The following is a 16,522-nucleotide window of genomic DNA, read 5'->3' as shown; positions in this document are numbered from 1 at the left end:
AATGAAAACACACTAAATTATATGTGTTCAAGTATGGGGCATTTTTTATATCTCAATTTCACAAAATCTGAGAAATTTTTATTTTTAAAAGAAATTAGAATTTTACCATGATTTTTACAAGGGTAATAGGTGCTACATAATTTACTTGAGAAAACTGATCACAAAAATACCCACTTTACTAATCTAAAAGTTTTAAACACATAAAACAAATTAAAAAATGGCATTCACTGTATTTTCCTCCTATCAATCACACATAGTGGTCACTGCTCATTCAAGAAAGAGCCAATTAACTTTCTACTCTAATGCCATTTATTAAATCAGAGAGATAATCTTTAAAGTAATCCACATTTCATTAAAAACTGAATAGAATGCATAATTTCAGACACTAAACTGATAGGGGATAAAGAATACTTTGTGTATTATGGAGCAATAATCATAAACCAATGCATTATAACACTCTGAAAATGTGTTTCAATGAGGCCAAACTGGATTTTAATCTTTTATTCCTACAATCGGATAAATACAGAAGAAAAGAGAGGCAGAGCTCATGTTACCATAATACTGCAATAAAACTAATGTAATCCTTTTGATGTGGGGATTCACTCTAAAGACCTGTTTTTAATTACTAAGAATAAAAATAATTTAAGTTTTCTATTGTTTAGCATTTGCCTTGTTCAAAATCAAAGGATTACAATAGGGAATCTGTATTGCCACTATATAAAGATAATAATGTCAACAAATAATAAATGTGTGTGTGTGTGAAGGTGTAAACGTGCAGAAAGGTTGCACCTTCAACAGTGCTTAGAAATCTCCTCACCTACATATCCAAGTTCATCGTTTACAAATTTTGCTTCCCATATAACTGCAGGACACAATTCAGCTAAATTTCTGGCACATAAAAAAGATCCTTTTTCTTCCAGTTTCCAGCAACATGTTCCTTGTTTTCTTCTGACAGTAGACACTTGTCAGTAGACACTTCAGCATTCACGTTTCTACCGACAGTCTGTTAAAGGCAATTCAAGCTTTTTCTGTCTTGCTCCTCAAAATTCTTCCAAGCCCCTGCCCCTGCCCACTTCCAAAGTTATGTCCATATTTTTAGGTATTTGCTACAGCAGGACCCCACTTCCAGGCACCAAAATCTGTATTAGTTACTTTTTATGCTGTAACAAATTGCCACACATTCGTGAGTTCAAACAACACAAATTTATTATCTATGGCTCTAGATGTCAGAAGTCCTAAATGAATGTTATGGCACTGAAATTGAGGTTTGGCAGGCCTGTGTTCCCTTCTGGAGGCTCAAAGGGGAAAATTGTTTCTTTGTCCTTTCTAGTTTCCTGAGGCCACCTGCATTCCTGGCTCATGTTAATATTCTGTATATAACAGGTGTGTGTATGTAAGCATTATTTTCAATTTTAAAAATATTTTGTTACAAAAATAGAGGAAATGCTCTTGAAATTTCTAAAATGTCTGCAAAATAAATTAGTAATATTTTCATAATGTACAACTGCTAAAAATTATAAGAAATAAGTATAATAATAAGTAAATAAAGTTCAATTGTCTTCTTAAAATGAATTAAAAATCATCACTAGCCAGAAATTTCCCAAAAACAGTAACTCTTCTGTTTTTGAAAACTGCCCATTACTTTAGCAGAATACTTACACAGTATACATAATTACATTACATATATAATTTTTATTCTATTTTTTCTAGTCTTTACTTTTTAAACCTACTCTCCTCATAAAGAAAAAAGGTAAAAATTAATATAAGAAAAAGTAAAATGAATAACTCAAGCAAAACTTTTCTTTCTACATAATTTTTTTTCCATTCTAAGACTGTAGTATAGTTTAGATGGAAGGGAATCAAAAACTGACTGGAATACCAAGAGGGCAAACTTTTTATTCATTAATTTTTTTCTTTTTCTGTAGATTAAAAAGAAACACTTCAAATTATTTCTAAAGTATGTCAGTAAAACAAAGATGCAGTAAAAGAAGACGACTAATATATCTTCAAGGCATTGAAAAGTGAAATAATTCTGGACAATTAATATTCATTCATTCCAAAGAGACTGCACTTATATTAAATATCAGGCATGGACTTCACAAATATAAGCGGATGTTACCCCTACCCTCATAAACCTTACAGTCCACCTAGACAGTTCTTCATCCTAAGAAATTTCGGAAGAATATATAATTTGGAGAATCATTAGCCTTTGACTTCACTGTAGAAATATTATGCTTTTCTTCTCTAGTTTTTTAAAAGCAAAGGAATATTTTAGTTTTGCAAATAAGTTGAAAAAACTCTACTAGCTGTTAATTTTTTGTAACTTTCTCTGTATTAAAGAATTTACAAGGATAAGGCCTTTGACAGAGCACAAGGAAATATTGCTGCCTGACAGAGGTTAGTTCCAAGCTATGAATCACTGATTTAAGCTTTATTAAAATTGTACTTCCTCCCTGCTTGGTTTCACTTAGATATACTTTCATTTTCCTCGGGCTGCAGTCTATTACTAATATACTTTCCTGCAATTCCCTCCCTTCTGAGTTGAAGAAAAATGAAACCCCAAATCAGATTAGTTTTTGAAAACGAGCACATAGATACAATAGGCAAGAAGAATGGTGCACATTCCTTTCCCTTGTGAGAGAAAGGAGTGTGAGTACCAGCAAAAGTACTTAGGCATTCAGAGGAAGAACAACAAAGCTAGTCTCGCTGATTACAATTTTTCAGAAGAGCTGGCAGCTTCCTCAAAGCTAATTCTATCCTCAGGACCAAGAAAAGCCCCACCCCTACCCAGGATTTCTTAATAGCCAGACTAAAGCATCACAGTTGACCTTAGTTTCCATCAGCATAAAAAGCGGTATAAATGGATCTGAAAATTTCTTCCTGATGCTTTACCATTTCCTTCAACATGTAGCTGGCAAAATATAAAGCATCTTCGTACAATTTAAGAAACTAAGGTTAGGATTTTAGAGCCTGAAATCCAATTAAATATATTTTTTTCTTCAAACCTCACCCCTACTTTCAAATCTCCCTTCTCTGCAGCTGTGAAGGATACTGCCCAAGAGTGCAATTTAAGAGCCGAGATTGTTGAGATGTACTCAAGTTCATGTGTGATAAATATGGTGGGAATGAATTCAGTCAGAAAGATTCTACACACATGGTACAACCAAATGGAGCTTCCATGGTATTACTGTAACTTCTTGACAGGCTAAGTGTTCTTTTACTTCTCATGCTTGTTATTTTTGAATGCCTGATCACTTAAAATAAGGCACTTTCATCCATCTGCACACTCAGAGAAAAGGGCACCAATGAAAAATTTGACAAAAGGAGCATAAGAAAAAATTAAAACTATGAAGCAAATGCTTTTTAAGAAACTATTCTTTATCCAGTAATTAGGGAATAAATAGCAAAGGAGGGAAGAAAGAATAAAGTAAATAAAATATTACCAGTGTTTGTATGCTTCCATATATATTGGATAAAATCTTCCATGCACACCTACTCTTTTGTAACAAGAGAATTTTTCTTAATATTGGAATGTATGTTTAAAATGCATGCTAGCAGTGAAGTCAAGATATTTTGAGGGGTTGGCAAAGACCTATATCATCACTGTTTAATATAAGTAATATTCTGAATTAATAATGATCTGATTTAGACCGTTCCCAGGATGGGAATATACAAAATAGTTAAACGAACACCTTTCACAATCACAGGTCAACTTTGGGTTTATCAAAAGAATAAATAAGCTGATATTAAATGAATGGATGAACGGACACATGCATGCTTTAGTGTTTGGAATTCTCTTCTTTCCATGGTTTCTAGAAGAACCATGTGGGTTCCTCTTTTCCAGCTCCTTCGAGGACCAAGTAAGGATAATCCTACCAAAGTACCTATGCCAAGGCAACAAACGGGTTCCTAATATTCTAGACTGACACCTAACAGGAGATTCCCTACTTTTAAAGGTCAATGATTGAGTTATATGGAGTTTAAGTGCTCTCTTCCAATCGTTCCATGAAATAATTGGTCCTTTATACCTCATCTTGGAACCAAACTACTATTTTTCATTATTATTCCTAAGGGGAAATAAAAATCAAATGTCAGTTCAGACATTACCTGCTGCAAGTAACAGATTACCCACCAGTAGTGGTTTTGATAATAAGGACATTTATTTTTTTCACACATCAATATTTGGAGTTAAGGAGTTCCAGCAATTGGTATCTCAGCTCAGAGTTGTTACGGCTTTGAGTTGGCTTATTTGTTTTCTTTAATGTTCTCCTCTTTTTAGCCAATTTGGTTCTCAACTTTCTAAATATCACATCCTTACAAAATAATGCTCAAAATAAGATGGATGGGTTGGGGGTTGTCTCTGCTATCTCTCCTTCCAAAAGTCAGGAAGAAAAAATTTTCTTAGAAGACCAGTGACTATCAAAGAGTAGTCACCTGAGCAATAGCATCAGTCTCAGCTGCAAACCTGTGAGAAATGCACATTCTTGAGTCCCTCTCCAGGACTACTGATTCAGAAACTGTGGAGTTGAGGCTCAACAATCCGCTTTAACAAGCCCTCCAGGTAATTCTGAGAATCACTAATTAAGACCAATCTGATTCATCCCCTGCATCTTGAGTCCACCTCCCCTGAGCAGCGAAGGTACTTTCTCCTCAAGGTCTCTGCGTGTGTTCCTTCTGCCGTGAAAGCTGCTCCCCTGCATGGGTCCCTCTCTCATTTCCTTCACCTCACCAGTGTGTCTTTCTCTGATACCTGTATACAAAATAGCGATGCCCTAGACACAAGTCCCAGCATTCCCTATCCTCACTTACTGCTTTATTTCTCGGCAAAGAATTTGTGTCTGGTCTGTTTCCCTCTACTGGAATTTAAGTTCATTGAAGTTAGGGCTTTGTCTATATTTATTTACTGTTCTATCTCCAAGGCCTAGAACGTTGTTTGGTGTAAAACAGGCATAAAATAAATGCTAAATACATGACTGGCATATTGATATCCAAATGAAATTGGAAGAAGTCAAAGAATGGTTAATGGGTAGACAAACAGCAGTTTGCCAAAGCAAACTATTTACAAATGGAGATTTGGAATAAAATCCATTCTTGACTTGAAAACTTAAGGGTTTGTCACAACATAAAAAGTAGCTGTATTTCATTAACTTAAGGAAAAAATCCTCTTTTTCACCTTAAATGCTATGTTCAAATAAATTTACTTATATTACACTTTTCTGTTCTATTAAACTTGATAGCTTTTATTGGAAATGGACAGATTTTACCAACATAGGAACCTCCATCGAAATTAAAATTTTAAATGATCAGTTTTCTTCTAAAAAAACCCAGAAATGAACATGAGGGGAAATTGGACACAATCAAAATAGTTTCAAAATGTAAACTACTTATATAAACAGATTATAATACTTTCAATTTCATATACTATTGGTCTTATTTCTTAGTTTTATTCTAGGGAATTATTTGATATCTTGATTACTTTCCAATGCTTGCTTGCCTATAGAATAATTTTATGTAAATTGAGTATGTGGTTCCATAAATGATTATTTATGTATTGAGAACATTTTAAATGACATAATATGCGAGATATTATTGACCAAGATAAAATAAAAATTCAATTGAAATACATCTCGTTAGTTTAATATGGATAAAGCATATTTCCTGAAAACTACTTTTGAAAACCCATTGAGTAATTTCTATTATAATCATATAATATTTTCATATTTAAATCTAACCATTAAAATATCACCCACTGAATATTTTCCTTGAGAAAAAACTAAAGTTATAGTGGTATACATTCTTTATGGTACCATGGCACAAGATTCTTAGCTGCTAATTTACAAATAATTTTGTGTGTGTATACCAGTTTCGAGCATTGTTATAAATTATATGTAAAAAGACATAAAGCAAACTGATATCAGTCTAAACAGTGTTCTTTCAGTGGTCAGAGAGACTTGTACCTATACATGTTGAGCACGCAAGTTGCACGATGCTCTTCACGGGACAAGTGACTTTCCAAGCTTGGCCCTTTTTCTTGATGTACGACAGAAACCTTTCCTGAGACTTATTCTCCTTTTTGCTTTCCAAAGATAGCAGCGGACTAAATTCCTTTTTGTATGTTTACAAATTTGGGTTTGGATATGCTATTTTATAAACGGTATGACTTTCATGATTTCCAGTATAATTTAGATTAACCTTTCCACTCCATTCCTGACACATATCTTCTCAGGGACTTCTTAACTAAATGGGAGTCAGAGAGCAGGACCGATGATCCCAACTGCAATGAACCTAACTCCCAGAACGCTTCTTTTGTCTCATAATGTATATTCACATCACTATTTATTTTAGACATTATGACGTTGATTATTCATATGTTTTCTTTACCAGTCAAGTCAATGTCTGTATTCTCTTTATGTGTTGGCTACCAACAGGTGTGACTTCCAAGAAGGCAGGAAGCAATCCATTACATTGGAAATTTTTTAGAATAATTTTCACAAGTCAAAATATTTTCAAAATGATCATGCTATTTTAGTGTGTGGGCTACTTGTTCTTGGCTTTTAAATTCTTTCACATTTCCCACAAGAATTTCCAGTGCCCTAAGTCAGTACAGTGCACACATTTAAAAAAAATTTATTTATTATATTTTAATTTATTTTTGGCTGTGTTGGGTCTTTGTTGCTGTGCGCGGGCTTTCCCTGGTTACGGCGAGTGGGGGCTACTCTTCGTTGCGGTGCACGGGCTTCTTATTGCAGTGGCCTCTCTTGTTGATGAGGACAGACTCTAGGCGCGCAGGCTTCAGTAGTTGTGGCACATGGGCTCAGTAGTTGTGGCGCACGGGCTCTAGAGCGCAGACTTAGTAGTTGTGGTGCAGGGGCCTAGCTGCTCCGGGGCATGTGGGATCCTCCCCGACCAGGGCTCGAACCCGTGTCCCCTGTGTTGGCAGGCGGATTCTTAACCACTGCTCCACCAGGGAAGCCCCAGTGCACACATTTTAAGTATACAGCTTAATAGGTTTTTGCCTATGTGTACTAGACACCTGTAATCATTCCTTGCCCAGAAGGTTCCTTCTTCCCTTCCTAGTCAATATGGTTATGTCATTTAATAAGTGTATCTTCAACATGCCCTGCCAGAAACGTTTTAATTTTCATACTGAAAATTTTTAGTATGAAAGCTGACCATACTTGTATGTTGTTAGTTTAAAACATAGTCAGGCAAAAAGTAATTTTACCTTAATAATGTGTTTTTTTTCTATGAAGAAAAATGCTAAGTGTCCAGAGAAGGCATTACATTAGATCTGGATAGAAATATATTAAAAATAAACAAATAAAAAATAAAAACAAAACCCCTTACTTTTTCCCCAAGTAATCTCTATCACGAAAACTTAGTTTCATTTTTATTTCTTTCATTACTACATAACACAGATTATGTCCTGCTGAAGCAAGGTACGAAAGGATTATGATAATTATGGTGATGATAAAATAGCAGTTAACTCTTAACTGATAGTTATAGTATACTAGGTACTATTCAGGCATTTTGTACATATAAATTATTTTAATCTTCACAATACTAGCAAGGGGTAGGTACTCTATCATTCTTTTTTTTTTTTTTTTTTTTTGGTACGCGGGCCTCTCACTGTTGTGGCCTCTCCCGTTGCGGAGCACAGGCTCCGGACGCGCAGGCTCAGCGGCCATGGCTCACGGGCCCAGGTGCTCCGCGGCATGTGGGATCTTCCCGGACCGGGGCACGAACCCGTGTCCCCTGCATCGGCAGGCGGACTCTCAACCACTACGCCACCAGGGAAGCCCTATCATTCTTATTTTTAGAATGAGAGGTTAAATATTTTGCTCAACTTTAAAGAACAGTAAGAAGGGGTAAAGTCAGAATTTGAACCCAGATAGTCTGAGGCCAGATTTCTTTCACGCAGTAAACCACGCTGTCAACCTGAGACCCAGAAGTACAGCAGGGCTAGATTATTAGGCAAAGAAGAAACTACCACAAATGGACCCTATCTTACTACCTCTGAGTTTCTGGCAAATATTCTATGCCACATGGTAAATCTAATTTCCATAATCCCAGCTCTCCTGCGGTCAAAATATAATATGATATTTGTCATCATAATTTTATTTGTATTGAGCGTGGGACAACATGACACTTAAGCTCATGTAAATGCAAATAATTAAATAGCCGAATAAGAAAATTTTAAATTTTAGAATCATTTATCCATATCTAAAAAACTTCTCGCAGGCTGACATGAGACCATTTTACATTTCTGGTTCTATTTCAAATCCAGAAAAGCATAGGTCCTAAATGCCTTCTGCTATTATCTTCTAAAAATGTCAACTTTAATTCTTGATCCATATGCCAAGTTTTTAAAATAAAATAAATGCCTATACATTATATGCATCTGTATATACTTTCTCTTTTCCTTCATTTAGGATTGCTTTATTGTTTAAAATATCACGAGGAATCTTAGTATTTGAATTGAAAAAGTGTATATTTTTTCTCTTCTGTGAAGCTTTTTTATTACTCCTCATGAGTCAAGGGAAGTCTTTTGTTATTGCCTTTACAAATCAAGAGTATAAAACAAATGCTTAATTGAGCAGATTGATGATTAGATGGAGAAAAATGATGAAAGGAAAGATGCCAGCACAAACAGAATATGGCCATTCATTTTTACTCCAAATGAATCAACTACTGCTCATGAATGGGGGCCTAATACTAATTCTGGCAGCAAACCACCCAAAGCACCAACCCTCTGCGGAGCCCCACCTCTGCATACGAACAGCTTTTTCTCATTTCTCTTGCTAGAATACATACACCAAGTAGCTCTCTCTCCCTTGCTGGCACAGCCAAATAACTCTTAAGTGAAAGATTATAAACATTGTGAATGCAGGAGACTTTCTCCCACTCTGAACTCTAAATATTCATTCAAAGATGAAAATGTTTTCTCTTAAAGAAACAAGGCAACTAAACTATAATATGCAATATAAGGAGGAAAAATCTTGGCTGTTCCCAGATCTAATTTCTTGGCATCAGTTGGATTAAAAAAATTTTTTAGATAAAAAAAAGTAAAGCATCTTCAATCAAACTGCACTACCAATATGGACCCGTCTCTGTCCATACCCTTGCATGTGCCTAGACCAGCTCCGTCTTTTTGTGTTTGATTGTCTACCACAGAAAGTAACAGAGGTTTTTAAATAAGGAATATGCTATTTTCAGCTGATATTGCTGAGCTTTTCCTAATATGTTGGCTGATCAGCAGCACAAGACCTTTCAGATACTAATAAATGGCAGAAACAAGTCCTTCTAAAGTTTTCTAAATCTTTCCTATTCTCAGAACAAGATTCCTCCAGTCAAATACTAGAGGATGGAAAGTATCACTCCATTACATGTTAAAGACACCCAAGTGAGTCAGAGAACTTGGCTGGCAGTTTAACTAGGCCCTACTACAAATACTCTGTAATAGACGTGCCACATTTAATTAGCCCTGAAACTGGGAACAAAGCTCTTTCATTTTAGAAAGTTGGTGAATGGAATTTGGGGAGAAAAAAAAAAAGCAAACCTCTTACCTTTGGTAGCAATTCTTACACACTGGGTTTTAGTTTCCTGAGGGAGTAAAAAAAAAAAAAGAAAATGGTAAGTTATAGATATTTCATAAACTATAACTAGTATGAAGATCAATCTGGGGTTATAAAACAGGTTTATAAAGAATAGCGGTATTAAGGACATGATTTTTTCTTTATGTTCACGCAGAGACTTTAAAAAAAATCTAAAATAACTTAAAAATTTTAGTATTTTCTAAAGGTGTAGGTATCTGTCTTCACCTTGTAATGAAACAGGCTATCTTGTCTGGGACAAGCAGTATACCATTCTATTTGCATTTATTGTACTTTCTGAACGATCAGAAAGAAAAATGTATTTGCAAAGCTAATACAAATCAGACCCAAATATAAATTTCTTTTTTTAAAAAATATTTATTTATTTATTGGGTTGCACCAGGTCTTAGTTGCAGCAGGAGGGCTCCCTAGTTGTGGAGTGCTGGCTCCTTAGTTGCGGCTCCAGGGCTCCTTATTTGAGGTATGTAGCCTCCTTAGCTGTGGCATGCGAACTCTTAGTTGCGACAGGCATGTGGGATCTAGTTCCCTGACCAGGGATCGAATCCAGGCCCCCCTGCATTGGGAGCACGGAGTCTCATCCACTGCACCACCAGGGAAGTCCCTCGAATATAAATTTCATTTTCACCTCATAGCTGTAGACTCAGACCAAAGCTGAACATTACATACTTTCACTTGGATCCCAGCATGACTAAAGAGCTAAATGATGAAAGTTAGAAAGATCATCAAAAAATTGCATCACAGTTACAGCATATTTTATCTGTTCTTTTTTCCTTTTTAATCTAGTTGTTACAGATTAAATATTTCTTGGTGGGATTATTTTCCTCCTCTAGATGTTAAAGACAGTGAACAAAACAGAGGCTATTTGTTTTCAAGGTGTATTTGTAACTCCATCTTGAGCAGTTCTATAGATTGATAAACCAAGACTTTATATACTTTTCTCTTAGGCATTTATTATTTTTAAATTAAACAAAATAAAGCATTGAGGGGGAAATTAGTAATTAAAAATGAAAATCTGCACTTCTATTACTTAATTGTGACCTGAAGCCTTCCTAGTAAGCTCCAAGAAACTGTTTCACATTCCCATAAAGGCTCAAAGGGACTTTGATTTCCTAAAAGCAATTGCTGTTAAGTCTATCAGGATTACCAGCCTCTGCTGATAGGAGCCATGTCAATTTTAAAACTTTTTTCCAAGATAACTGTGAAATATATTCTTGCTACTCTGTACTTTGATTAAACCACATGTAGATATATTAGCAATTAGAAGAGAAAATTCATATCAAAGCTTTTAAAGAGTGCCAGAGGAAATTCTTTGTAAGTAACAGACATTCATTAACACTTCTCTCATACCACAGACCAAGTAACAAAAGTTAATCTGGAATCTCTCACCTTTCTAAAGATGAATACCCAAACACAGAACCATACTACTTTATACCCAGAATGGAATAAAACTTCCATGGTTGTCTCTTTTTTGAGCAGTCCCATCATGGTAGTGGCATGGAATGATGTGTGGGTGGGAAGTGGGCAGCCAACTCCCACTTAGGTAAAAATAAACTAGAAGATGAGAAGAGCATTTTAAAACATGAGCAGCCTCTGGCTTTGAAGTACATCTTAGAAGATGCTGTGGCATTTTTCTTTCCATATACTGTAAACCAGCCATGCAGGTAAGCACAAAGATAAAGCTTTCATTCAAAAGCAGCCAGTCAATACCCTAAGTTCTCATGGCCCCTTACAGAAATGCAAATGGATTGTTATATCTTCCAATGAAACTATTCCAAGATATAATACGGCTTTTGCCATAGGACAGCACATATTTCACATCTGCCAGGTACCCAAGTCAGGGACTCAATTACCCCAATACAGCAATTTCCTATATAGCTACAAGTACATAAAAATGTCATTCTTCTATTGAACTTTAAGTTGTAAAAGGTTTCTACTCTCAACATTTTTTTTCTACACCTCCATGCAAAAATAAATAAATTAATTAAAAAAATATGTTTTAGGAAAGAAAATCTTTCAAGAGAACAGCATGAGATATGAAAGGCCAGGTTATTTCCCCACGTATGGAACCACTGGTAGTTTCTAACTTCCTGTTGCGTTTCCCTCTTCAATACTCATTTGGGATCCATGGCAGTGTTCAAAAACAACTGTGTCCAGAATGGGAAAAAGAAGGGCAGCCAGGGAGACGGAAAACAGACTTCTTTAACCGCACAGCATCCCACCCTTGCCAGGCTGCCTTCTGTTTCGGTTTTGTCACGATATACCACAGGCGCCCTATTACTTTGTAATCAGAGGACTGTTACTAGTTATTTACTATTTGGCTTGTAACCCCTGAAAAGTTTATAAGGGTTTATTAGCCTGCTGTGGAACACGCATTCTGTTTATCCTGCAGTAAATGTAATCTTCTGAAGCGTGCCACTATTGAGCAAAGAAGACAGAACAATGCCCCATATTTACTGGGGCTGGAGTCCCGGCAGCAGCACACCCACCTTTTCAAATCATTTTACTCACAATTGCCCTTGTGGGCTTTCCTGAAGAGGGCTCAAGGAGAAGCAGTTACTAGGAAACAGGAATGCTGTGCGATGTAACTGGCATGGAGCCCCAGCCCTACAGTAGGCCCCAAACTGTGCATGTTGCTGGGAACAGAAACAACACACCCGCTACACACCGATTGTTTCTTACTTTTTATTTTTTTCACCTGACAAATGTTACTGAGTATTTATAAAATTCAACAGCAGCTTTTCCTCGGGTCAGTGAAAAAGCAAAATCTCGGAGGAAGCTCACCTTCTCCACACTGCTCATTGCCTGGAAATAGATGTTGTATCCTTTGCGTGGAGCCAAAGGGGGGTTCCAAAAGCCCTGATAGGTCCTATTATCGCCCACGGTGAATGGGGCAGGTTCGGGAAGATTCCCTGGGGGTAGTTCAGCAGCGAAGTAGTACGGTGCACCCCCATTCATGGCATTTTGGTATGTGACAGGAACCTGGTAGCATTCCATGGCTCTGGCTTCTCTCTTGGTTCGGTGAGGGTGCAATTCCTCCACAACAATCTGATAGGCACTTTTTGGAAAATGAAAAAAAAAAAAAGCACACATTTAGAGATTCTAGATAGTGAGATTTCTCAAAAAGGAACAGCATACTTAATGTCAACATGCAATGTTTCAAAGTCTTTCAAGTCAGACTTATCCTCCTGCATTCTGGTTTTCAAGCTATTTTGCAGTAAAATAGAATTTCACATGGATTCTGCTTCCCTCTAACCCCAATGTAATTACTAAGGACCTGAAGAAAAAAAAAAAAAAGACGAATCACCACAGAACTCTACACATTTTTAAATGTTGAGAGATGAACCATCCTAATAAGGAACCTGACATTAAGCAGAGACACATCATACATTAAGTTCTTTGTCTGATATTTTAAAATGTTTAAACTTAACATTTTCCTTTGAAATCATAGTGTGGAAGGCCCAGCTCCAAGGCCCAACAGAGTGACTGCCTCAGGGCGGGGCTTGAAGCCCCAGTTTGTGGCTGTCATCGTGTTAGAGACAGAATGTGCTGACAGGCTTCTCCACCTCTTGACCTTGCCATGGCATCAACTTCGGCTCAGAGCTATGCAGATCTAAAGCACAAGTGACACGCTGCAATACGGGCACAGATGGACAGAAATCTGTCCTCGCCACCGAAATAGACTGCCTCCTTCTGCTAGAGTTGTTAATAATAAAATGTTACAAATTGTAGGAACAGATGGCATTTGGCCTATTAAACCTCAAACTTAAACCTTCTAATACCTTTCTTAAAAGTCTCAAAACTTTTCTCTAATAGCTAATCTTTTATAGAGGAAAGGAGAGAGAAAACAATGCAACTTTAAAATAAAGATCTGCCTCATCACTAATTAAAATTTTAATCAATTTCTGCAACTGGTATATTAATAATTTTCTTTGTAGGACATTCTTTAGGCAAACTGTTTTTAGGTAATGTACACCTGAGAAAACTGACATGATCAATATATTTTTATATATTTTGTATATTACATATATATAATGAATTTAAAAGAAATATATTTTTAAATTCCTGACAATTATGAGAGAATGCACTATGGTCACATATAAATTAAATATAAATAAGCTGTGTGTAGGGATGTGTGTTTGAATCTTGAACTTCCAGGCAAATATGCTCATTCTATATGGAGAAACCAGTTGCTATTCAAGGGATCTCCAGCAGCAATAGAATATTTTCTTTAATGAACTTCCAAAAAATAAAGAAAGGCGAGAGAGAGATAAAATTTGCATCGAAGGCAATTAGACATTAAATTTTATGCCAGTTTAGAATCTAGTATAAAACTCTAATTTAATATAAACTCTGTTATACCTAGAAACAGAAAACTTAACATAGAATAAGAGAAAGGAGCTTTGTAAATTAAAGATTTTCTTTTTTTCCTAATTATTCAAGTTCCCATTTTTCATTAAAATAATGCTAAGAAATTGGTAGGTTGGTGTCCATCTCCTTTCCTTTAGAAATAGGACAGAAATTGTACAAATGTCAGAAATTGAGATTTGGGCAAGTAACTAAGGCAGAATTCTATGTTATTTGAAATTATATATACTGTATCATTCTCTATACCTCTGCCAAGTTGGTTCTCTAAGCTCCAGGGAACCCTATTGACAAGATACATGCTCTCTGAGGGGTCTGTGGAGCAGGCACTTGTCACTTTTAAAATACAGGAAATGCATAAGCATAGCCCTTGGAGAGAAAAAAAAAGGAGAGAGATCATAGCTGACATATGGTATGTTAGGCAAACCTAGTCTTTTCTTTTTCTGTTTATTTTTAATTTAGAATCTATATCTGTATGTTATACATCTGTGTATCCTGTGGATACATACATATGTGTAGATAAACTCTCACATGCACACTCCTCAAATAAATCTAACCTTATATTCTTGCGCTAATGGGCAATAATGATAATTACCCATCCTTGTTAATTGTTTAACCTAATCTTTAAAAATAAATTCCTTGTTAATTAGTCCATACCTCTAGAAAAATCCAGAACATCTGGTGAACATTCAGTCTTAACTAATTCTATTAAAATGACATAGGTTGTACATTCCAAATTAAGGAACTTCACACAAGACAGCTTGTCTCTTCAGATCTATTAAGAACAAAAGCAAACTGCCGATGTTGGAGGGGAGTAAAGGAAGAAAAGGTACGATCTGCTCTTTGGGAACGATCTCATCGAACTTGAGATGGAGCCCCAAACTAAAAATTATGAAGTTCTTTTTAAGATAAATGATCTTACCTTCATTGTTCAATTTGTCTGAGTAGGTTGTTCTTTACCACATATTCCGCATTTTTCTAAAGTTGTTTTGTCCCTGCTACTTTATTTATCAATACAAATTAAAGGACAGAAAATAAGGAATGGGAAATCAAATTAGAAGTGATTTGACCGATTACATGTAATGGGTCTGTGCTCTTTCATCCTTGTGGGGTCTGATTACCTAATGGTACTTAACTCTAGCAAGATCTAAATATTATTTGAGTTTAGTACTCTGGCAAATTTAAATATTCCAAAGCCATCAGATAGTTCCAAAGCCATTCATTCTACCTATATTTCATATTTCCCCATTCCTTTTAATTAATTTTTAAAATATTTCTACAATTAAGTTAAAATCAATATACTGGCATCATGAATCTTTACTTAACACTCAAAATATTATTTCTTTATGTTAAAAAACTAAAAATGATTTCACTATACTGTAATTTAATTTGATTAAACATTGGTAGGTAGTCATTTTTAGTTTTTTAGGAGGCTAAATAATGACTTCTCATCGTACAACTTCCCTTCAGTTATAAGACTGTAAAAAAAATATACGCAGGGATTTTGCCATTAGCTCAAAGCAATTATATGATAGACATGGTAGATATTCTTCCTTATTTAATGTTTAAAAATGTTGGAGATGAACTCAAAGTCGCCTATAACAACCTACAATGGATTTTTTTTTTAACCCATTAGGAAGTATACCCTCTGTGATTCTGGTTTAAGTTTTAGCTTGTACAACTTCTAGGTGATACCAAATAACAAATTATACAATTGTATACTTCCTCACTTTTTTATCTAAAATGTCTACTTAAAGCTTCAGGAGAAATTCCCTAGCTCTAATGTTTTACAGTTCCTCTCATCAATAGACTTCCCAAGATCTCATAACCACCATTGTTCCTACTGACTGCCCCAATGCCAACATTTTGATAATGCACAGAAGTAAAGGTTTAATGACCATTTTGGTGCACATCATGTTTCCTGCTCTCCATTTCTTCACTCCTTAAACATACAATCCAGGTCTATCACAACTTTCCTATTTCTGTAAGAGGAACTACTAGTTTCTGAATCAACAAAGCTCAAAATACTGGCATTAACTTTAACCAATTTTATTTTTAATCATGTTTTAGCTCCCTGGCAATATACCATTTCTTTTTATACCCATTGCTTCCAGCATTAGGGAGATATTTATAACTTTATGTTCATATTACTGGTCTAGTTTTCTTGCCTTCATTTTCTCCTTCAGGTAATCTAGGCACCCACCTACCTAGCCATACATTCTGTCAATTATCTTTTGAGTATTCTCTGTACGCCATGAACTGTTCATGGAGAATGCAAAAGAGAATCATTTTGAACACTGCTGATATTTTCCTAAAACACCACTTTGGACATTAACTACTCTTCTCCAACATTCAGCTTTGTCAAAATTATGTGATGCTCTCCCATTATCAAAATCTATTCTCACTACACTGGGGTTAATATCTTACCACATCCTGGTATCTCCATCTTGCTCTCACTACCTCCTAATGTATATCACCCATCTCAAACTTGTATGACCATTGTTACCTAAACATACCAAATATACTGTCAAAGAGTTTCCTCCTTT

General features: G+C 35.6%; 1 protein-coding gene across 2 annotated transcripts in view; it reads right to left on the bottom strand.

Annotated features, from left to right (window-relative positions):
- The window catches only part of PTPRK (protein tyrosine phosphatase receptor type K), a 570,605-nt gene that overhangs the window by 82,133 nt on the left and 471,950 nt on the right, over positions 1-16,522 (bottom strand). For both annotated transcript variants that reach the window (XM_082855620.1, XM_082855621.1), the window contains exons 12-13: positions 12,396-12,669; positions 9,567-9,603 (exon numbers count right to left, since the gene is read on the bottom strand). In XM_082855620.1, the coding sequence (XP_082711746.1) occupies positions 9,567-9,603; positions 12,396-12,669 (311 nt within the window). The remainder of the gene's footprint in view (positions 1-9,566; positions 9,604-12,395; positions 12,670-16,522) is intronic.

The sequence above is a fragment of the Leucopleurus acutus genome (genome assembly GCF_964270905.1).
Source record: "Leucopleurus acutus genome assembly, chromosome: 15".
NCBI lineage: Eukaryota > Metazoa > Chordata > Mammalia > Artiodactyla > Delphinidae > Leucopleurus > Leucopleurus acutus.
The sequence above is the reverse complement of the archived record's forward strand: the minus strand, read 5'-3'. Positions and strand labels throughout refer to the sequence as shown.